We start from the raw sequence: 23,692 nt of genomic DNA on the forward strand, positions 1-23,692 counted from the left end.
TTTTGTAAAGTAGTTTTTTTCACAAAATTATAAAGTAGGAAGTTCGTTAAAATAAATATATTAATAGTTATATATTTTGACATAATTAGTATAGCTATTAAAAACAAATTAATATATAATTTTTTTAATTTGCCTCAATTGAATTTTAACGATACATATTTTGTATTTATCAGTACTTTATAAGTAAAGAATCCAACGAGTGTTATATTATAAAAAGTTAATTTATTTATATACACAAAACTTTAAATGTCAACAATAATATAGAATGAACTTATTTTATAGTTATTTGTTGTTAAAAACTAAAAAATTCGTAGTAGATAATGAGATAATTATCTAAAATACAATACAAAAATATTTATTAGTTAAGTTACATTATGTACTTGCCATTATAAAATATAACAAAAAGATTTTATATTTATATGTTTATTGTATTATAATATTATAATTATAATAATTTAATGTTTCAATTTGATTATGTTAGAATTATAAATTTATAAATTTTAAATTAAAATTCGTTTTTCTTAAAATCATAAAGATGATAATGCAAATAACTATTTGACCAAATTACATTGATCAAATTATATAATAAATAAATTAATATAAATTTTTTCCTTTTTATATAAATTATTAAAAAATAACCATTATTAATTATAAAGAAATAATCGCCCTCTACAATAGTTAAATATTTTATTTTACTATACAAAATTTTGTTTTATAAAAAAAAATAAATTATAGAATTTTACCACTAGTACATTTCTCATAAATCTATAAAAATTAAGTAACATTTTTATTCAAAGAATTAATTATAAGTAAACTGTTTAATTAAAAAGTACTGAACAATTGTAAAATATATTAAATTAAGCATTCCAAAATATCCTACATTTACATAAGTAACCGTTTATATTGCAAGTACATTCGTTTGCTTAAAATTATGAGATTCTTTCATCGTTTTATGTACAATATTGATAGATTGCATTTTCGATTTTATTTGAAACTTAGAATAAAGTCCAAATTCTCATATTTAATAAATATTAGTATAGGCACATGGCTATAAGCTATGCGATTATTATATAGGCACACGGCTATAAGCTATGTGATTATTCTTACAAATTCCACAAATAAAGAAGACTGAAAAGATTATTACTAAGCCTAACGAAAATAAATATAGCCAAAGTTGATAGAATCTGTCTGGTAACCACAATACTGTAAAATCCAGCGTTTTCTCTTGAGTATCTGTCAAATAAACGATTACTTAACTATCATGTCCAATTGTATTATTTATAATAGTGTTTTTTTTTTTTCATCTTATGTGGCTGTTTATTACAAACTTATTATTAATTAAAAGGCTTTAAGGACAAAATGCCCCTTTCTTTATTTAACCCTGTATTTTTAACAAAACAATTATAACTGATATAAACTGATTATAAAATAATATTTAATAATTATAATATACCTCAAGAGAATAAGAGTTTGTTTATTGAAACTTTCTATTAAATAGCTTTTAAAATAATGCTTTGAAAGTCCTACCGAATATCTTGTAGAATCTGTTAATTAATTTAAGTTACGCTAAAAATGATTTATAGTATACTTTACCAATATATGCTAATCCAAAGCCTACGTTAGCCATTCCCATTCTGTAAGAGCACGTCGGTACTTGTAATTCATGTATATCACCCATATCGAGTCTCAATTGATAGAGCGCGGTTTCTTGAGGAGGGAGAATCCATATTTTACTTAGCTGATCCGTTGCTGTATCTAAACTTATATGCATTGCTTTATGTTCGTGTGCAGTAAAAATAATTTGCGGGGATAATTCTTTAAGAACCTAAAATGTTAATTTATCCAGTATTTGCAAAAGATATTTGATTAATTAAATTTAGTAAGAAAAAAAAAACTTTACGTACATTTTGCACAAAGGTTCCTGGCATAAATAGCAAGGGCATGTGACTAAGTACAACATTCGTAATATTTCTTTCAGCATAATCATTTAAAAATGCATCCTTTGGAGCACTTGGAATTAATTGTGTCAGTCTATTCACCTATTCAAACGATAAATATAAAATTAAGAAGAATGTCCAAATTATATTCTCTAATTTGACTATTTTAATATTTCTCGTCGACCTTAAAAAATGTTGCTGTACTGTAAACTAAAGTATCCGGTTGAGTGTATGCAAAATTAAATCTGTTATGAATATGAGAAGAGACCATATCTTCTTCTCCTCCAATGTCGTTATCCCCAGGTAAATAAATTTTCTAAAATGAAATTTTTGAAGGCTTATTACAAATGATTATGGTCATATCGTGATGTATTGAGTTTATATTCTTACCATAATATCGTCAGAGGTATCAAAAATATTGGCTAATCTTCTTTTATATTTTTCAAAATCTTCTGTAGAAGCGATATGCCCTTCATCCATCAAATCACCGAGAAATACAATTACATTCGGTTTAGTATGTCTTATTGCTCTTGAAAAAGTATTTTTTAAGTATCTAAAATTAAAATACATTCAGAATAGATAAATCATAAGAAAAATAATAATAAAAATCTATCACATATTATGGATATTGTAATTTACCATTTCTATATTCTAAAACATTGAAAATTATCCTTAATATTAATCAAATTTATTATACAATTTTCTTGTTTCACATTAAAGTAATATTCTTCATTTACTACTATTACACGTATAAAGATATAATTCAATTGGTTTTATATTAAATAAAATCAGCTGTAAATATTCATACCTATCGCTATCCCAAATGGCCCATGCCGAACCTTTATAGTTTTCATTTTGATATCCAAGAATCTGTGGGTCGGCTATAAGTAACACCACAACGCAATCCGTGCATTTACGTAGAGACCATTTATATACCTGAATTTCGTAGACAAGAAATTCATTGTAGAACAGAATAATTCCTAATATCACACTAAGAAAGTAAACCTTGTGCCTTGTTCTGTAAAAATTCATTAATAACAAAAGTACCAGAAATTGATTTTTATCAATATAACTCTTAATTTATTAAATAACTGAGATTCTTTTTTCATATAAATTTATTACTACAATGGCAATTGTATTGCAACTGGTATTGCATTCTCTTTAGAGTAAGTAAATGAATTTAAGTAAGAATTGAATGTAATTTATAAATCTATTGTAAATAAAATCTATCATAAATAGGTATGATTTTTCAAATTCTCAAAACTAAAAGATCATTATTTCAATAGAATAATGCGTTAAAAATACTATGTAATACAAGCTTAACGTTTTGCCCGCTCCAAGACCTATATAAGCTTGTACTTTTGAGTCAGCGTATATTTATAAGACCCCATAATTAAGGTTAATTGCGTAAGCCATGAAAGAAGAGATGCGGCCAAGTTCTTACCTATTTCGTCGTATCATTTTTCTGGCTCCTTATCCACCAACACGTTAATTTCACGCTAAAATGTGTAAACTTTTGCATAATCCTATAAGTATTTTGTTTCCTTTGTAATTCCACCTCATTCTTCGAATTATACGTTTTACATTAGAATTATATATAATTTGGGGGTGTGCGGACGCACTGTAAGTAAGCAGCTGACCAGTGATTTTTTCATTTTCTACGATACTCCTAATCGAGTCCTTTGTAGTTAAAATTTTCTGAAAATTAATATCAACCGTTGAGAGTTAAAATATTAACAACTATCTTATATATATATATATATATATATATATATATATATATATATATATACATACATTATGGCAGGAGTAGATTTGTTTAAATAAGTACATTAACTTGGTAAGCTCTTTCAAATAAGTTCAGCCATTTTTAAAAGAAATCGATTTGTTTTTCAAGTGCTCTTATTCACTCCAGCTTAATTCATTGAATTTTGACGTTTGAAAATCGAAATATTTCGCGAAAATATTTTAAAACAATAATTGAAATAATTAAAAAAAATTTTCTCAAATAATTTAATAATTTCAATTATTTGATACAATCTTAAATACTTCTTTTTTTTTCTTTCCCAATTGCGGTTTTAATTTTTATTTTCATGTTATTACTGCATTTTTCCAAATTTATATTACATATGAAATATTAATTTGAATATTCTAATAAATTCGATTTTTAACACCAGTAATGTATATATTAAATTCATGATATTAAAATCCAATATACAAATTCCTACAATAAAAGAATAAAATAATGCATATTTAATTAAATCTGTTGTTAAATAAAATTATAATGATTACAATTTTAACATATAAGTTTGATTAAAGGCATAATTATATTTGTACATATGTCATGTGTCGTGCATATAATATTTTATAATTATATATAGAGATTACAATAAATAAACACAATATTTATATCAATACAGTTATGCAAAATTTCTTCTTTCCAGTTTCATATTCAGGCAATGATACAAAAATAATGTATAATAATTAATTATAATAATTTTATCGTTACTCACAAACTTTCATGTGTGATGTGCTAAGTCTCGTCTCGGATCAGTTGGAGTTGTGACTCATAACAATTGGAAGCAACGAACGAGTATATAATTTTCGAGCTGTAGAAAAAAAATTGAAGAATAAATAATTATTCGATGATATATTATAAAATACATGTGCATCTCCAAACAATGTATGTGATTAAAAGTATTTTGTTGGAACTACATTAAGAACGTTAGCGCATGACATTTCCATTTAAGATAATAAAAAATAATATTGGCAGATAAATGAAAGGTTTGGTTTATTCGATAGTTCTTTATAACTTTATTAAAATCTTTGCAAATAATACACCGCGTTTCGCAACTATAAAACTACCGTTGCTATCATTACACACACACACACACACACACACACACACACATATATATATATATATATATATATATATATATATATATATGTGTGTGTGTGTGTGTGTGTAATAAGTCAACTAGTAAAAAAAAATTAACAATTTTAATTAATACTTTAGATACAAATACAAATTATTTATACAAAAATATTACTCGAAAGCGCTTTCACGATTAAAGCTTAGCACAAAGAAAGTTTAGGCAATGTGAATTTGTATTGGCATTATTATTATTATTATTATTATTATTATTATTATTACTAATAATTAAAACTATATACATGCAATGATCATCCGTCTAATAAATAAATCTACGCATAATGTAAATTTTCACCATAATGGTAAATGCATTCATTCGTTTAAAATATTGAATAAATAGAATAATTTTTGTAAACATTTATTACGAAATATTTTATAAAATAAAACACGAATTTTCTAGTTTAATAAATTTCAACGATTCAATGGCGTAATACTTTAGCCTAAATTCATTATTATACATGTGTAAAATTAATAATTTATTAACAGTGATTAGTAAAGAAATATTTATAAAAACAAATATTTAATTATTGTTCATATTAACAAATATGAATTTAAATCAATTAAATTTATTGTGAAATTGAAATCTGTTATTACGTAAAATTAAATTAAATTAAATTTTTAATGTGTATTTATGCCATTGTAACTTTTGAGTACCATAGTAGTAGACTTGGTATATTATACTTGAGTACATCTTATTTTTTGCAATATTTTTATTTCAAAAGGCAGAAGGCAAAATATATATATTTTACACTATTATTGAATTTAGCGATCACGTATTAAAAATCTATATTATTTAATAATATATAAAATCGTAGAAATAATTTTTTCTTATATTAACAAAAAGTAAGTGTAATATAATTTTTAACTCTCTCTATATAAACAAACTTCAAAAATAGTATTTTAAATCGTAATATTTGCATTATTTTTGATTATATTTATACTTTATACGTCTACTTTAATATTACAATATCAATTTAATAAATCTTACGATTTGGCTAACTACTTACAATTTTTTCTTAATTGTGTATTAAGAAGCACAATTAATAATCCAAACGTCTCCTTCTCGAATCTCCATTAAAATCTTTTGTATATATATATTACTTAGTGTAATAAAATGTGAATTTGATCGCTTTGGTATTGATGCGTAAATATGCAGCTTTCACACACTTTGATAAATTTCCATCGCAGAATAAAATATAAATATTCATTTTAATATTTGGAAATTGTTAAGCATTTAGCAATATCGCCATGTACGTTATTATTGATAAAAATTAACTGTATAATACCTGCAACTCATTATTCCGTATTTTATCTTAATTAGTTGAATTTTAATATAGCTCTTACATTGTAAAATTTTATGCTTGATTAGTTTCTTATATAAACAGTATGTATACGGTATATATATATATATATATATATATATATATATATATATATAGATTCGTGAGGAAACTTGATTTAATATTCATCTAATCATCATAGTAGACATTTCAGTGGTATCTTTTACAAATAATATAAACAATTTCTGTTTGATAGATGCCTTATTGCTGATATATCTGAGTAGTTAAATTTCTGTTTTAAATATTTATTCATTTTCGTGTTTAAATGGCGATATTTTGATATTGCATATCAACATAAATTCTCATTGACTTTCGATTAAACTCTTTTGAAACGCAGAAACTTTCAAGTTTATTCCTCATTGAGACACGAGAGAGAAAAAGTTTATACACGTTTTTTGAAATATATAGTTCATAAACGTACTTTATGATATAAAATAATTTTTAATTTCACATTCTATGAAAGACCCTAGATTTTTGTTTATTTTATTAACTTATCCAATAATAAATATTAGTTTTTCATCCTGACTAGACATATATTTAATTTTCTAACTATCATTCATAAAATACGCAGGTGATTTTATCTTTATGAATAAACTTAATCTTTACGTATCCTAATCTATTCCCTTTAAATTAAGTAAAGTAGATATACATTTTTCAGAGCATATTTGACCTTGTAATAGTAATAATTTTTAGCCAACAGATTTGAGATCATCGTTCAAATTGAAATTGTATATATTTTAATTAGAATATAAAAAAAAAAAAGTAATTTCCCTCATTTTATTTGCATTAAAAATATCGAAACATAATAAATATCAAATTCTCTATTGATTCAAACATATAATTTTATTGCATATCTAAGCGCTTAATTTTAATATTAAAGAAATACATCTTTTTTTCGCAGAATTATTGTATGCATCCATTTTTTTTACACTTTTCTTACGTAATAAACTGTCAATGCGTCGAGTGTATTTTTCCGCTTCTTATTTTGACTCGTAATCCGATTACAACAAACACCTCATTAACTAATCTAAAAAAAAATTTTTATTTACATCCATTGTGCTCCGTTCTGACATACTCAAGCTCACAAGAGATAATATTGAAATGTAATATGCACTAATACACTCTTTAATCTCGCAAATAATGTAAAATTAATAGATTAGCATTTTTATGTCTTTTAAGTTTATCTATCATAGACTATCAACAATATTAATAATAAGCCATGATTACTCGCGTATTTTAATATAACTAGATTTTCATTACCTTCATTTAATTTACCCGTGAACTTTTTGCCACGGACATGTATATATATATGCATTTCCTACGCACATACTCATACATAGATTATTACATTTTTATTTAATAAATATATTGATAATAAATATGTTGATTTTATATATACATATATTCGCGCACGCACTTTGTATGCAAATATAAACGAAAGCGCGGCGCGCGTATGTGTATGTGTGTATATTGATTTTTTTTTTATTTTTTTTTTTTTTTTTTTTTTTTTTTATAATACGTTATTAAACTTAATTTTTTATTATTATGAAATTATTCTTTATTATACTAAGAAAAAAGTTGGTTTATAAAGATGTAAATTTAACACATTGTCAAGTTATACTTATTCTCATTAATCATCGTGTATCGACTCTTCACATTATCAGAGGTTGCAATATGTTTTTGTACTCCGTTTGAAAAAAATCGATTAATGTTTAATAATATTACAATAATGTTATTTATTTGACGAAATGATTTCGTTTATGTGTCGTCGTCTTCTTTACTTCGATATTATTTATTGTAACATTAAATATTCATGCTGTTGCGATAATTCCCTCTTTCTCAAATAAGATGCCTGACGAACCAAACGTGACAACATAATCAGTAAATTGTTCGAGTCACAACTTGTGACTTCTTACAATCTCGTAAAATATTTTTTAAAAACGAAGAAAAGATGACTTTACGCCATTGAACTCTGTTCGAGATTGCGAGAAAAGTTTCTTGCCACGACTTCCCACGGTCGTTGGACACTCGAGACGGTCAACGCATCTGGAAAACTCGAGTGAATAGTTAGCTTACTTATTCTTGCTTATCTAAAAACGTGCTCATGCTTTCCCAGTGCAGTAAAACTATTATGTTTTTTACTGCCAAGAAGACCTAGATTCTGAAAGAGTATCAGATATAAGAAAACTATCGAGTACAAACATTTCCTAAATTTCACTGCTAAAGCAAAACCCTGCACGTGCAACAACAAGCAATAGGCGTACGTACGCACTCGGTTTTTTAAGACAATCCTTGCATTGTTCTTAACTACGTAGCATCTTGTCGATCGCATTGGAGAATCGAGCACGCCCTAAAGGACCCTTCATCTAGCCAAGTCCCAGAGAAGGGAAAGGCGACCAGGGAGAGGCGACGAATAATAAAGGCTCCCCACTTTCCGACACTTTTCCGATTACCATATTCGGGACTGAGCCCGGAAGGAAGTGGAAATGAAGGCTTGAATAATCCATCGTGCTGCCCAAGGTCAACCTCTAATTGGATGCCGGAAAGAAGGGGTCCCAAATGGAAGTGGGTCAGTGAACTATGTAAGCAGGACAATGTAACGTACCACCGCTTATTCTTCTTCTTTATTCTTATTGAACAAGAAAAGTGACGACTCATTCTCTGGTGAAGGACCGGAGACAAAGTCGTTCAGCCGAGTCTTATAAATGTCTTTCTGCGACTGTGTTTCAATATACAGTTATAGTTGATCTCATCAAACTCTGTTAGAATATGTACTGAGATTCTTGTCATCTCAGCAAGGAGATAAGAAAGAAGTTAAGAGCTGTAATTATTGGAAGGGAAGTTCTCATCAAGTCTGTGAGTAAGAACTGGGAGCATCACACTACAACTGCAAGTAAGTCCTGACTGTTAGTGTTGATTCTTTACCTCACGACTTACTCTGAAAACGGACAGCCGGCCGGCAGTCCCGACTACAGAAGCTTCTCATGCATGCTCTAAGGGGGCAAGACCAGCTATTGACGTCACACTGGTGGCGCACAGAGCTTCGCATAAACACTATTTTAGACACTTACACGGCCCATTATTCAGAGGCAACTGCAAGACGTGTTGAGTTGAAACACAACCAAGATTGTAGTGTTCGGTCAGAGCACTACAAACGATCATAACCTCCAAAGTGATAATATTCAATAGATTATAACCTATTTCTTTTCACAGTAAATCATAATCTCACCAGTTGCATCCAGAGAATATGAAATTAATCATCCTTTAGTTCTCCAATAAAGGTATATCACAACGCCACAAGATTATTAAGAAATATAAAGGTTATCTGTAATCTCATTACAATTAATCATCTAAACTTGAAAATAAATTGAAATAAATGGAATAAACAGCAGTAAAAATTAAATGTGTTAATTATTGAATTAGTGCAATAACCCTTCACTTGCCCACGCATTTTCCCATACAACATCTAGTGGTTTTTTCTAAGTTAATTTTGCACGTTTGGCTGACGAGTCGGATTAGTGGAATTAATTTTTTGAACAATATCTAATTATGATTTTGCTATTTATCTATTAAAAAAGAATCAAAAGTGATATTAAATTGAATCCCGACGGTGGCGCATCTCGGTGAGTTCCTTAGCAACTGATACCGACGTAAAATACTCCGGATTCAGCTGCTTCGATACTCAGTCCTCGTGAAGTCGAATGGCTCTTGATTGTGTTGTTATCAGTATCCTCGACAAGTCGTTAATTTATTAACATTTTGAGGAGTAAGCGATAATATAGTTTACGTATGTGAGTGACGAGAGATTGAAGAAATGAAGATGTTTTTGTTTATGTGCTAGATGTACCATTGTCATTACTTTAATGTTTGAAAAATAAATTAATTCGAGAAAAAAATAAATGACCAGGAAAGATTTCAATATTGCCGTAAATAGGCTTTTTAACAAGTGAGAATTTTATGTTGACACTTTTTCTAACTGTTGTTTATCAACGTCCTATGCAATATGTATTTTTTATTGCGTAAACTATATTGTTATTATTATTTTTGGGAATATTGTCACGCATACGCGCGCACGCACGCACGCACACACACTATATGTGCATACAGATATATATATATATATATATATATATATATATGTATGTTAAATATATATATTTTTTATATGCACGTAATTAATTTGAATTTGACATTAATAAATTGGTATGTAAATTGCGTATACTATTTATATAATTAACTATAAAATTAAAATGATTTTATGTTTTTTAAAAGCTTTAATATAGCAAAAAGAGAGAACAGTAGCAAGTAAATTAAAAATTTCATAAAAATCATTACTTATGAAATTTTTTTTATTTCTTTATAATTCCTTGATTTTAATGCAAATGGTAAAATAATAAAAATTAATATAGTTTTTACAATTACTCGAAACTTAACGAAAATATAATATTTATATAAAAATTTTTTAAACTAACTAATGTCAAATTTTAAATTACAACATAAAATTTACAATTATATTAATACAATTTTAATAATTATATTAAAATAAAATTAATTGTTATTAACATTTGAATTTAATAAATGCATTAATATTAGCTTTCGAATTATCTATTTATTGAACAACAATAGAGATGATCTATGAAAGTGTATAAAGTAAAGGTCGATAAAAATATACCATAAAATTTAATTTTTATTAGAAAATATTAGAAAAACTAAATAAATTTTATGTTTATTTTTATCGAAAGGAAAAAAGAAATTTTGATATCTTTCATTTGAATTTTATATTATATATAATTTATGATATAAATAGTAATTAGATCAATGTTTCATAAATTGTATAATTATTATGAATTGTTAAGTAATTAAGATTTTACGATGATAACTTGAACATTTTAAAAATGTTATTAGTATTGATTTATACAATTAATTAATACTTAATTTGAATTGCTTAATTCCCTATTTATTATTTTTAGAAAATTAAAATGGCAGAAACTACTATAAATATGAATGGAACTGAATTGGAATTGGATTCAAGAATTAATGTTAATCAAAATACTCAATCTAATGGGACCCATGTAACACACCCACATACACCTCACCGCTCGAATATCGCAGTACCATTGGGTTTCAATTTTAATTCTATGGAACGTTCCAGAAGATTTATAGCAAGCAATATTTCCTCAATGATAGAAGAAATCAATCCATTTACAAATTTATCTAGATCAGTGAGTATATTATAGGAAAATGTATATATTATTTTTATCATTGTAAATTAATATTATTTATATAGTATTTGATAGAAATATGAATTTAATTAAATACTTTAAAAATCTTTAAAGTATATCAAAAATATTTAAAATTTAATTGTTAATATTTTAATACATTCAAAATAATTTTTTATGTAAGAAGGACATTAAATGAAACATGAAAACAAAAACATATAATGACAAATTTCTAAATTAACAATAAAATCATTACTAAAGATATGATAAAAGAATAATGCATGATTGATTTTTTTAATTAAACAACTTGTCAATAGATTAAAATTAAGAGTAAAACTATTTTGTTAGAATGATATAATTTTAGCATTAAAACATCTGTAATTATAATAATGCTTTAACAATATTTTATGAAGAACTTGAATAATAATAGAACTAAATAGATATCTAAGATTGTTTGTACACATTATGAATAATAATACACTTAAATACGAATCATCAGGTATACAAGAATCAAATAAATTGATTAAAAACTAAATCTATTTAATTAAAATATTATTTTAAGATAATCATAATATTTTAATAAGTGACGAAAAAAATAAGAGACTTTAGATTTATTCTCTTAATAAAAAATATTTAAAGCATATTATTAAATATTTTATACAAGATAAACAAATTCACTGACCTCTAAGATAAAATAAATTGTAATCGCAAATTTCTCAATTTATAAATAATATTGTTTTATAATTAATATATCGATAGAAAGTATTAATAAAATGGACAATTTCATACAAATGAGATGGAACTCTATTATTTTCATTGTAAATAACAATGATGCATTTATTATAGAAAGAAATATAATAACGATTGGAATTAGCAAATTTACGAGCTAATTAATTTTGCTTTTGCGTTGAGTTTGAAGAGGCCGATTAAATGATGATCTTCAGTTGGGAATAGGTGTTCAACAGAATCATGATATGATAACAATTCTTGAGAAGCAAATAATAATTAAAAGGTATATTTCTTTTTTTTTTTTTTTGATGACCAAGAAATACTCAGTTAAAGCACGAAGAAAATAATTAATTAAAAAATGTTGCCAAACATTAGTATAATTTATGAGAAATATTGCGTTTTAACTTACTTAGTATTATTTTATTTTCATGTATTTTAAATGAATCAAGCAAAAAATGAATGAAATTAGTATATTTTTGCATATTTAAATTCATTAGCTTATAATATTTACAATTTGTAAAAATATTTCATCACAATACTTTATTAAACGTAAAAAATCTTTAATGAAATTATTAATACTTTGTGATTGATTTTAAAATGAATATTTATAGTACACAAAGAATACTCATATGTTTGTAAGAAATTGTATTATTTAATAAATACACCAAATTCTCATAATTTTAAGAATTCTACGATTTTCATAGCTGAAAATATTCTTTACATATTTGACTGAATTTTAAATAATAATGAAATATGCTTTCAATATTCCATTTTTCAAATTTCAAATGCAAATGTAATTTTTAAAAATGCAATTTATAAAATTATTCATTATAAACTAATATATCTTTAAATGAAATCATTCGATTACATAAAAATAAATTAATAAATAAAATGGATGCTATTTATAAATTATTAATATTTTAAGATGCAATAATAAGTATATTATCCAAGCAATTCCATTATTATTCTCGTTGATACGTACAATAGATATTGATTCGCATAGCTATTTGTTTTTGTATACCACCAGATTCACTTTTATCTAAATTATTTATTATTTTATGTAAATTAATAAATTTCAAGTCGAATTGTTACAATAATATATGATTAAAAGAACAGAATTTTTATCAATGGCATAAAATACAATTGAATCAGACAGAGTTATTTAAAAAATCTAACACAATTTAGTACCATTAGAATAAAAAATTATGATCAAACAATACTTATATTGTGGCTTGTAATTAATCAGCTAAATAATTTATCACAAAAATTTAATGACGTGCTCGAAAATTAATACTTCATATTAAATATTATTTAGAAATATATACTAATAAATATATAATAAATAAAAAAATGCATAAGATATTAAAATAAAATTAATAATAAGATAAATTAAATAGCAGTATATACTGTTATTTCATTGCTCTAAGCATTCCAAATATATTGTAAATATATTTTAAATATTATAAAGTGACCATATTGTTTTATTATATATTTTTTAAAGCATTTCATATAGAATCATTAAAGACTATTTTCAAAAATATTTAAACGATATTTATTAATTTATATTTACCATTATTAGCAACCAGCTTTATCTTTACGAGAATGGTTTACTCCAAATCATCAGAGACAAATTCAACTACGAACTACAACAAATGAACATTCAGATAGCATTGTTATTAATATTGATAATCAACCATTAAATTTGGCCATCGAAACTGTTCAAGCATCAAACGATAATCATCAGCATCATACATTTACGGATAATATTGTTAATAATATACGAGAGTCATCGAATTCAGGAAATCAGAATAACAGTAATACTAATAATTCAGAATTAAATCCTACCCACGCTGTTACTATAAGTGCCGAGGCGCGATTGGTTTATAAACGTTTTGAAAATTATTTTGCATTTCTACTAATATTATTTACAAAATGTTAGTAAATTATATTTATTCTTGTTAAAAATAAAAAAATGGACACATAATAAAATATACTTTTTTATTACAGTTGTTTATGACAATGGAGCCGAAATTCTTAATTTCGTATTGTTAGTTGTAACATTTGTTCAAGCAAATAATGATTTAAAAAGAGAGATATTAAAGCAGCAAAATCGTAGTCGCCCAGCACTCCTGGGAATCTTTTGTTATATAATCGGTTGTTTTATTTTTATTAATTTTCTTTTTAAAGAGCCAATATTCTTCGCATATACACCACCGGTGACAATTTTACAGCTTTTATGGACTGTAGCAGTGACCGATTATGTTTTAAAACTTATTACTGTCAGTGTAAAGGTTCTATTAACGACCTTACCAGTTAAGATAGTTGCCTTTCAAAAAAGAGTAAGTCAAGAATATTGTACAAGTATTATTATTAATTAACTTATATTTATATAAAATTTGATTTATATTTACATATTTAAAAATGTTAAATTTAAATAATACATTGCTACTGTAATCATTGTTCTTAATATGTTAATATTATTACAGGGAAAGTATTATTTAATGTTAGAAGCTGTATCGCAACTTTTTTGTTGTGGTGCACCTCTGAAACCTTGGTTACAGTATCTATATCTAATATATGATGGCCCTGATAAAAATCTTGTCATTGTACTTTCTACAATTTATGCAATTCAAAAAGGAGGTGATATTATTTCACACATACAATTCTTTTTTGAAACTGTTTGGAAAGTATTACAAAATGTGGTATGTAATTTTCTTAATTAATTTTGAATCTTTTTAATTAAAAGTTATTAAAATAATGAATGAAACTTAACAAAAAATAAAAATTATAGATTTAAGAATTTTATAATTCAAGTAGCATTTTTGTCCTAATGATAAAATCTTATATTATTGTGATTTATATTTAATCGATTAAGTAAATTTACAATTCAAAAATTACTATTGATACGTTTTTACAAAAATGTCGATATGATAAATTTATCTCTAATTATAAAAGAAAAAGAGGATAAACTTTTAATTAATAAAGAAATATTTCTAAGAACATAATTTCATTATTAGATTTTCACGTTTTAATAATTGTCTTGTAATATTTTATTTAGAAAAAAATACAGTATATAAAATTTGGTATTTCTATTAATTTTTTTAATCAATTGGGATAGATAATATGAATTTATTTTTTATTGATTAATTATATAATTTAAAATTTGTTAATAGCCAAACCTGCTTAAAGTATAAAATAACTAACTGACTATTCAAAATTTTTCATCATATTTGTATACTCGTGTATTATTAAAATACGCTAACCAGTAAAATATTACTTATTCACTATTGTGTATATATATATATATTTATATTTTTTTTTTTTTAAACAAAATATTTATTAGTGTTGTAATATTAATGTATGCAATGTAAGCTTAGTAATATTTGAAATATAAATTAACATTAATTATACACTAAAAATATAGCATAACCGCACATATTATTTCTATATAATTATTATAATAAAAAATTCTATAATTAATATTAAACTACACCTCATCGTAATATATTTCAGAGCATAGGTATATCTCCTTCAAAAGAGCAAATCATTGCTTCGGGTGGTATATGTGCCATCTGTCATGAAGAATACTCCAAACCCGTGAGTCTTCACTGCAAACATATCTTCTGTGAAAATTGTGTTACAACTTGGTTGGATCGTGAGAGGTCCTGCCCCTTATGTCGTGCGTTCATAACCGACGATCCCATTTATAGGGATGGCCATACAACTTATTTCGTTCGATTGTTTTAGATTTAGCAGACGCTTTTCTTTTAATCAGAACATCAAAACTCAAAATTATAAACCAAACATTTTTATTTTGAAATTCAAAGTATGAAAGAGATAATTCGGCACAAAATTTTAGTCTTAAAAGTAATATATATAATATAATAAGCATAAAAAACAAATTACGTTCAATTGTTAAATATTATTATTGATAGTGCTAGTAACATTGAATTTAGCATATTCTGAAGTTTAAAATTAACATTTAAAATACAATTATAATATTGTAAGTGAGCATTAGTGGAAAAGACTAGAGCTTCAGCATCAAATTTTTACTATTTTATATTTTATTTTTTACTGTTATAATAATGATCTTCCTTTAGTCAAGTTTTTATAAATATAACACATGTTGTATTTGCATAATACTAGTACATAAAGATTAATGAACAGAGAAATGTAAATCTTAAATTAAAATTCAAATCGTGATAATATAACATAATCTATCTACAAAATTTATTGGATGATTGTTTAATTTTAATGAAAGTTATTACAAAAAAGCTATTGTGTGATTTGTACAAAATTGTGTAAATTATATTAGTTTATTATTGTAATATATATTTTTTAATTTTAGTATGATGTCGATGTTATAAAATATTTTTAAAAAATTTTGAATTTTTAATTCTGATTTCAGTTAGAATGTTAACATTAAGAAAGTTTTTACTTTCATTCAGCCAGTAAGTTAGAAAATTTTGTAAACTATTTTCAAACTGAAGAATTTATTATAAAAGAAACATGTAATGAAATTGTATAATATTTGTACATAGTCAATAAAACAACATCATGAAAATTTGTTGTTAATATCATTAAAATTGATTGTTTTACCCTATTATGTCCTGAAGTTATATACTGGTGAAACATACATTTTAACTGAATAGATGAGATGAATAATACTTTATTTAAATTAAAATTTTAATTATTGTTTTCATTATTCAGGGCCCATAAAGTTAAAATTAAATTAATTGTTGTTTTAAAACCCAAATTATTTTGTATTTAGATTGTGTAAACTCAATGTAAATTAGACTGTAATTGATACCTCTCAGTAAAGCTAATGATACTAAATTTTCATTATGTAGGGTATGTTTTCAAAATAAATCCATGCTTATACAGTAATATTACTTTACTCTATTCAGACAAGAATCGAAGACTTAATTGTCTTAATATATGACAATAACTGTGCAATTTAAGAAAAATAGTTTTAGATGGCCCTTGGGATTATAAGATTGGTATCTTCACTTTTTCCTTAATTGTGACTGAAAGTATTCTCCATCACTTCTAGTTGCTTGGTTATTAATTTGCTTGTGACGATCTCGACTCACAATTTCTTCTATAACTTCACCATCACCTTTAATTAGTCTATAACAAAAATAAAAAAAAAAAAAAAAAAAAAAAAAAAAAAAATAAAAATTCGTTTTACCAAATGATGATAATTACAAAAAAGCATTACATTTATACTTGTAACAATAAATTGCATAGGGTCTCGTAGTTTTCTATCCATTAAGTTTATTTTCAAATTCAATCATTTAGAAATTGAATAACAAACATTTTAAATCATTAGAAAAATTCTTAGAATTATATATATAATGTTGACTATTCAAAAATCTATCGGAATAAGAAACGACTAACGCATGCGTATGAACATGAGTATGAGTATGAGTATGAGTATGAGTATGAGTATGCGTATGCATTTATGTTATTATCTTATACGACATAAGTAATAAAAAATAATAATAAACAATAAAACAATCGGTAAAGTAAAAAGCTTTTATGAATTGTCGATCAATGATAACAATAGACGAATAGTTATTATACTATGTAAATTAACATGAAAATACGTATTCGCGTGTGTGCCCACGTTGCGTGTATGCGTGTCGAAACTTTTATTTGCCTAAAATATACGTTGGTTTCGAGAAAATATTCCATACGAAATATTTCGCAATTGATGCTTTGTTTTTGCAGCTTACTTCATCCCTTACTCTTATATCATTACTCACTTCACATGTGATAATAAAAATTATTTCAATAAAAAATTCGTTACAATGTGAAATGAGCTGAAAATATAGGAAACTGATAAGCATTTTAGTCGGGTTATAAAAATAATTTAATTAATATAACATTTGTACATGAATAAGTTAGCATACACACAACTTGCAGCATTATGTTTTTGAAAATATATGTTATGATATTCGATGTTTGTAACAGAAAAAATGTAAAATCATAAGAATGACATTGTAAAAGAAAAAAATTCACTAACCTGTGTCTTCCTGATTCTTCATCATAAATTCTTCGGACAACATTTTGTCGTTTTTCCCATTCCTTTTTAGACATTGGAGCCATTGCTTTTGATCTCATTGATTGTTCTAGTGAAATATCACTGAGCAATCGATCTTGATCACTTTCTATTTTGTTAGAAAGTTTTTTCTCTTCACCCACAGAATTCTTTACTTTCTTAGATAGTTTTTTCTTTAGTTTTTTCTTCTTCTTCTTCTTACGCTTTTTCTCCTTCTTTTTTAATTTTTTTGCCAGTTTCTTCTTTTTCTTTTTTTTCTTTTCGTCATCAGAACTGCTACTACTACTACTTGATTCGTCACTAGAATCATTGGAATCACTGGAATCGGTATCTGTGGTTGAAGATGAAGCAGAAGATGTAGACGAGGACGAAGATGATCGAGACTTCTTTTTCTTTTTCTTTTTTTCAGAAATAAGCTTTTGTATTTCTATCTCTGACACATCGATCCTCTCTTCCTCAACAGGATTTGGCTCTGGCGATAAGGCTGGTGGAGTCTTTTCAATTCTATTTCGATTTTCGAAAGTCCTAGATTCTCTTGTACTTCTTACCTCTCTTGTTCTTCCTGAATCAATATTTTTTGATTCGCTACGATTTTGTACATATCTGTCGTTCAGTGGGGTTTGTTTCCAGTACCGTTCGCCAGTACTTGGTCTATTACCTGAATTCATAAACCTATCCGGTTGTCTTCGATCAAAATTACCTTGATTATTCCTGTTCCAATTATTTCCTTGATTTCTTTGATTTTGAAATCTCCTATCGCCATTGTTTTGGTTCCAGTTTCGATTGTTTCTGTTTCTATCTATAAACCCACGCTGATTGAATTGATTATCTCTGCGTTGCGTGAAATTTCTACCATTTCGGTTTTCAAATCTGTTATTAAACCTTTGATTATCAAAGGTTCTGTTCTGTTGGAATCTACTCTGATTTCTTTGTTGAAATGATCTATCATCTACTCGATTTCTACGATAATTAGTATTTTCACCATTTTGAAAATTTCTTGTTCTCCTCACATCTCTCTCGTAACCAGTATTTGGGCCACCTTTGCCTGTTCTAATAGGTTTTCTAATATTAGAAAAGGAACTCTTACTGAAGTTAGAACTACCACTAGAATTACTGCGTTGTCTATTTTTTTGTTTTTTATCCTTGTCAGAGATATTTCTGCGCTTGAAGGATGCATCGGACTCTCTACTTCTACTTGACTGGGAGTTGGATTCTTGAGAATGTTGTTTCCTTTTACGTAATCGACTTTCTGAAGAATCATCAACTCGGGAAATATGACCAGCTCTCGCACTCATGTTCGATACAATTTATTAAAAAAAATCTTCTGTCTGTAACTGAATTAAAAATTGATATACAATTTAGTAATAAAATTAGTTGCATCAATGTATAATATATAATGAAATGTTTACCTTTAAAGTTACATCAACTTTCTCTAAATTTACTACCAATAAGTTCTTCAATTTAATAATCGTACTCTTATGAATCAATTTAACTCTATTGTAAGAACTTTAATGTGATCATTTTCATTATTCAAAGAAATATATTACAAATTTTTGAAAGTATTGTATGCACTTAAAAACTATTTGATAATTATTTTAAAACTATAATAGGTCTTTCAATAGTCATTTCACTAAGTTACTGTTTGATACAGATTTCATTAAATATTTATGAATTTATACCATAAAGTAAAGTATATAACTTTTGTTATCGATACAGCAATGGAGGAACAATGTCAATTACCTTGAAAATAACATAACCCCCAAGTTGGCAATTTAAAATCCAAGGGCAGCAACCTGTCATTTTTTTCCTCTTCCGCAAGATGAGCGGTTGATTAATTTTTCATCGCAATTTCAAATAAGTATATATTACGTTTTATAAGTAAGTAAATTCTAATGCGATGTTAGGTGTTCATTGATATCGAGTCGCGGCCAAAGTAGAAACACACACATGTACACGTTTTTCGTGCGCCTCTCGCATATGAAAGAGACAGAGATAATGCAAGGAAGACATAGAAATTTGGAATTTGACAAGCTAATAATGTAAGCATTTATTTTCGTACAATGCTATTTATCCGGAATATAATATTGAAAATGAATGCTCTAATTACATAATTATAACTACCTCGTTAGGATTTTCTAATGCATCGTTTAGGAAAAACGAATATCGAAATCCTTCGACGGAATTTCGATTTACTTGTGTGCGGTACGCCGTACGCGAACCATAGGTCACAATAGATTTTCCTCTCTCGATTCAATAAATTTTACAGAATTTTATAGATGTTACGTTAGAAAAAACAAAATATACAATAAATAAATTATTTTTCACATTAACTATACGTAACATACAGTATTTGCAGTGTAGTTAAGATTGATACGCGCAGGTATCCATATGCACACACGTATAGCTTGCGTTACACGAATATTTATATCAATAAACTTGCAGTTAGCCGTATGGCGGCGATTCAAGTTTTTAATATCATAAGAAAATAATTCGAATAATGGAAAAATACTGTGCGATAATTTACTTATTAATAAATACCATAATGCCATAGTATAATTATTGTTTTAATAGAGTATTACGAGGTGCGTGTAAGAAAATTATAAAAACAATTATACAAACGGCAATTTTTAATCCAAATTAATGATATGGCGATGAAATTATTAAGCACCAATAGTATTAATAAATATATTTCTATTCATTCGTATTATATAATATAAATAAGGTATTTTATCAGTCGTATGAAAAATTAAATTATTTCCATGCAAGATAATATTATAAAATATTGTCTGCATAACTTTAATTTCCACACTTACATTTACATGCGATATTTTTATTAATTACACGAGCTTTTTAAACAATACAATCGATATTAGAATAAAATTACAGAATGTACATTAAATGTCGGAACGACTGTAAAATAATAAAAATATATAATGTATGCTTTATAAAACTACATAATATAAAGAAGATTCAATTTTATTTTTTCAACAATTTTATTTACATTCTATACTTTCAAAATTCAAACAGGAATGTTAAAATAATTAGTACTACTATATAATTAGTGTTACATAATACTAATAGTATTACTATAATAATAATAAACATTGTAATTGACCATTTTTGTGTACAAATTTTGATTTATTAATGTTTGTATAATACGTTATAGACTATTTAATTTACCGTATACGGTTCTTGGGAAATTTTGAATTATATTATTACATTAGCTTGTTATCGAATTTTTAACAGCTCATGTAATTTTTAATCTATCGAAAAGCACTAAATTTATTAATTATTTTAATTTATAATAGAAATATAATATACTTATTCGATTACATTTTATTATTATTCAACAGTATTTGGATAGTATCTGAAAAGGCAATATTGTAAAAAAAATTAAAAAAATAATATTAAATTCATAAATTAAAGTCTTTTTTATGTATATATTTGGAATTTATTTAAAAGAGTATTAATAATAAAATACTAAAATTACAATTCTATGCACTGACAAAAGATAAAGACTTGCTTAATTTTAATATTCAATTGTAACAACTACTTCTTCACAGTCATATTTTAAACTTCTCTTAAACATTTTTATATATTTTTATTCTTATTAAACAAAAACATTTATTTTAAAAAGTAACAGGACAAATAAAAAATATGGTTTCATTAAAATTATGTTTTTAACGATTTATATTATAAATCATATAAATATATATATATATATATATTCAAGTATTGACATCATGAATTATATTTTTATTAAAAAAAGTTCGTTAGACACATGCATACATCATATTGTTACACAATCATTTATCGTGATTATTAATTGAAAATGAATAATTATATTCAAAATTAATGTTTTTAATATAATATTAATAGAAAGAACAATATGTTTCTATTAACAATTTCTATTTGTAGTATATCGAAGTTCGAAATGTTTGAAAATGTTTATTTATATTTATTCTAAACTAAATTATTAAATTTTATATTTTTTGTCAAATAATATTATTAAAGCAATGTTAATACATATTTATTTGAGTTCACAACTATTTCATTATTTAACAATTCAATAAATAAATATTAAAGCTTATAATATGGAGTTGAATGAACGTTCATTTTGGACAATTAATATAGAGAATAATAATAATAATAATAATAATAAAAACAGCAACAACATGAGAGATAATTAAAATTAAGAAACAGACTATTTATGAACTTTATATTTAAAGAAAAAAGAAAAAAAGAAAATAACTGTTTCAATCAATGAAATAACGTTTCTTTGCATAATTCAAAATTAATTTTACAAATTTTGAATTTTCAATTACAAACCGCTTTATTTTATAAATTTATTGATCCATAAGTAAGCAAAGTACAAAAATATTATGCAAATTTATGCAAAATTAATTATCAATATCTAAATAATTAAATTATCCATTATTTAAATTTAAATAAATTTCATCTTTTATAAATAATATTCATAAATTATTTTAAATTCTCAAGAATTTATTTCTTTAGTGTACTTTACGTATTTAATATTTTAATGTTTATTTATTTTAATTTACAATAATAATACATTATGCATAATATTTAGTCACGTATTTATCATAATTCTATTATAATCATTCAGTTCTGAAATTAACAATACATTTGTGTATACGAATTTTGTAATTTGTACAATTGTAAAACAAATGTAGTTTGATACTTTTTTCCGAAACAATTATTTTGATTTACTACTGCCTTGTATATACACTTAAATTGAGGAAAAACGAATATGTATTTTATGTAGTTTTAGAAATTTTTATATTCATAATAGCCGTAACTACTATTACACTTATTTTGAATTGAATCGAATTACATTTGCAACTTGTGTACTTGTCATTTAAAAGTTGTAGTTATACGACAATGGATTGTTCATGAGTTCTCTTTGCATTGCCAATTTTTAATGATGTTTATTACAGGAATATCATTCGCTTTTATTCTTGAAAATACTTAATCAATATACAGATAAAAATATGATTATATCATTAATTACAAATAATATATGTCTTATTAAGTTCTAATAAACTGAAATTATATGTTCTCACAACAAATTCTCTCACATCATCATATATTTTTACAATTATCGATATTTATAAGTGAAGAAGTGAACATTTTTAGCTTAATACTATTTAATCCCTAATAATTTATAATTATATAAATATAATTATATATAATAAAAAAATAATTCTAAACAAATTTACAATTCGTTCAAATTTTCACATTATTTTCATAAAGCAATTTAAATAATCTAAAAATACAAAGTTAATTTAAACTCGATTAATCGACAAATAAGAAATGATTACATTTATTTTTCTATATTAAGTTATATTTGTAATCATTAAGTACGATAAAAGTAATTGTTTCTATCATTATAACATAAACAGCTTATAAGAAAAACAAATACTGCATGTTATTTCATAGGCTCAGTT

General features: G+C 25.0%; 3 protein-coding genes across 3 annotated transcripts; 1 reads left to right on the forward strand and 2 right to left on the reverse strand.

The window, feature by feature from the left end:
- Positions 1-815: 815 nt before the first annotated feature.
- Positions 816-3,559, reverse strand: Mppe (Metallophosphoesterase). Its single transcript, XM_011500030.1, has 7 exons — positions 3,382-3,559; positions 2,746-2,955; positions 2,328-2,490; positions 2,122-2,253; positions 1,905-2,039; positions 1,594-1,825; positions 816-1,233 (listed from the first exon to the last, which is right to left on the reverse strand). The coding sequence occupies exons 1-7, from the start codon at positions 3,396-3,398 to the stop codon at positions 1,067-1,069; spliced, it is 1,056 nt and encodes a 351-aa protein (XP_011498332.1). The 5' UTR covers positions 3,399-3,559; the 3' UTR covers positions 816-1,066.
- Positions 3,560-9,865: 6,306 nt separating this feature from the next.
- Rnft2 (ring finger protein, transmembrane 2) lies at positions 9,866-16,625 on the forward strand. Its single transcript, XM_011500031.1, has 6 exons — positions 9,866-10,158; positions 11,183-11,434; positions 13,740-14,094; positions 14,168-14,499; positions 14,647-14,862; positions 15,674-16,625. Exons 2-6 carry the CDS (start codon positions 11,192-11,194, stop codon positions 15,905-15,907), a joined length of 1,380 nt encoding a protein of 459 aa, XP_011498333.1. The 5' UTR covers positions 9,866-10,158; positions 11,183-11,191; the 3' UTR covers positions 15,908-16,625.
- Positions 16,626-17,036: 411 nt separating this feature from the next.
- On the reverse strand, positions 17,037-20,598 carry LOC105362573 (putative uncharacterized protein DDB_G0282133). Its single transcript, XM_011500032.1, has 3 exons — positions 19,965-20,598; positions 18,189-19,558; positions 17,037-17,290 (listed from the first exon to the last, which is right to left on the reverse strand). The coding sequence occupies exons 2-3, from the start codon at positions 19,517-19,519 to the stop codon at positions 17,167-17,169; spliced, it is 1,455 nt and encodes a 484-aa protein (XP_011498334.1). The 5' UTR covers positions 19,520-19,558; positions 19,965-20,598; the 3' UTR covers positions 17,037-17,166.
- Positions 20,599-23,692: the final 3,094 nt, after the last annotated feature.

This window comes from Ceratosolen solmsi, unplaced genomic scaffold (genome assembly GCF_000503995.2).
Source record: "Ceratosolen solmsi marchali unplaced genomic scaffold, CerSol_1.0 scaffold41, whole genome shotgun sequence".
In the NCBI taxonomy this organism is placed as follows: domain Eukaryota; kingdom Metazoa; phylum Arthropoda; class Insecta; order Hymenoptera; family Agaonidae; genus Ceratosolen; species Ceratosolen solmsi.

Bases quoted from the DNA above. Each gene is read 5' to 3' on its own strand.
- LOC105362573 (XM_011500032.1), bottom strand. From the start codon at position 19,519: ATGAGTGCGAGAGCTGGTCATATTTCCCGAGTTGATGATTCTTCAGAA. The intron at 17,291-18,188 runs GTTAGTGAATTT...TTTTTGTTATAG, and splicing joins GAAGAATCAGGAAGACACAG to ACTAATTAAAGGTGATGGTG.
- Mppe (XM_011500030.1), bottom strand. The intron at 2,254-2,327 runs GTAAGAATATAA...ATTTCATTTTAG, and splicing joins ATACCTCTGACGATATTATG to AAAATTTATTTACCTGGGGA. The intron at 1,826-1,904 runs GTACGTAAAGTT...TTAACATTTTAG, and splicing joins CAGGAACCTTTGTGCAAAAT to GTTCTTAAAGAATTATCCCC.
- Rnft2 (XM_011500031.1), top strand. From the start codon at position 11,192: ATGGCAGAAACTACTATAAATATGAATGGAACTGAATTGGAATTGGAT. The intron at 14,500-14,646 runs GTAAGTCAAGAA...ATATTATTACAG, and splicing joins TAGTTGCCTTTCAAAAAAGA to GGAAAGTATTATTTAATGTT. The intron at 14,863-15,673 runs GTATGTAATTTT...AATATATTTCAG, and splicing joins GGAAAGTATTACAAAATGTG to AGCATAGGTATATCTCCTTC.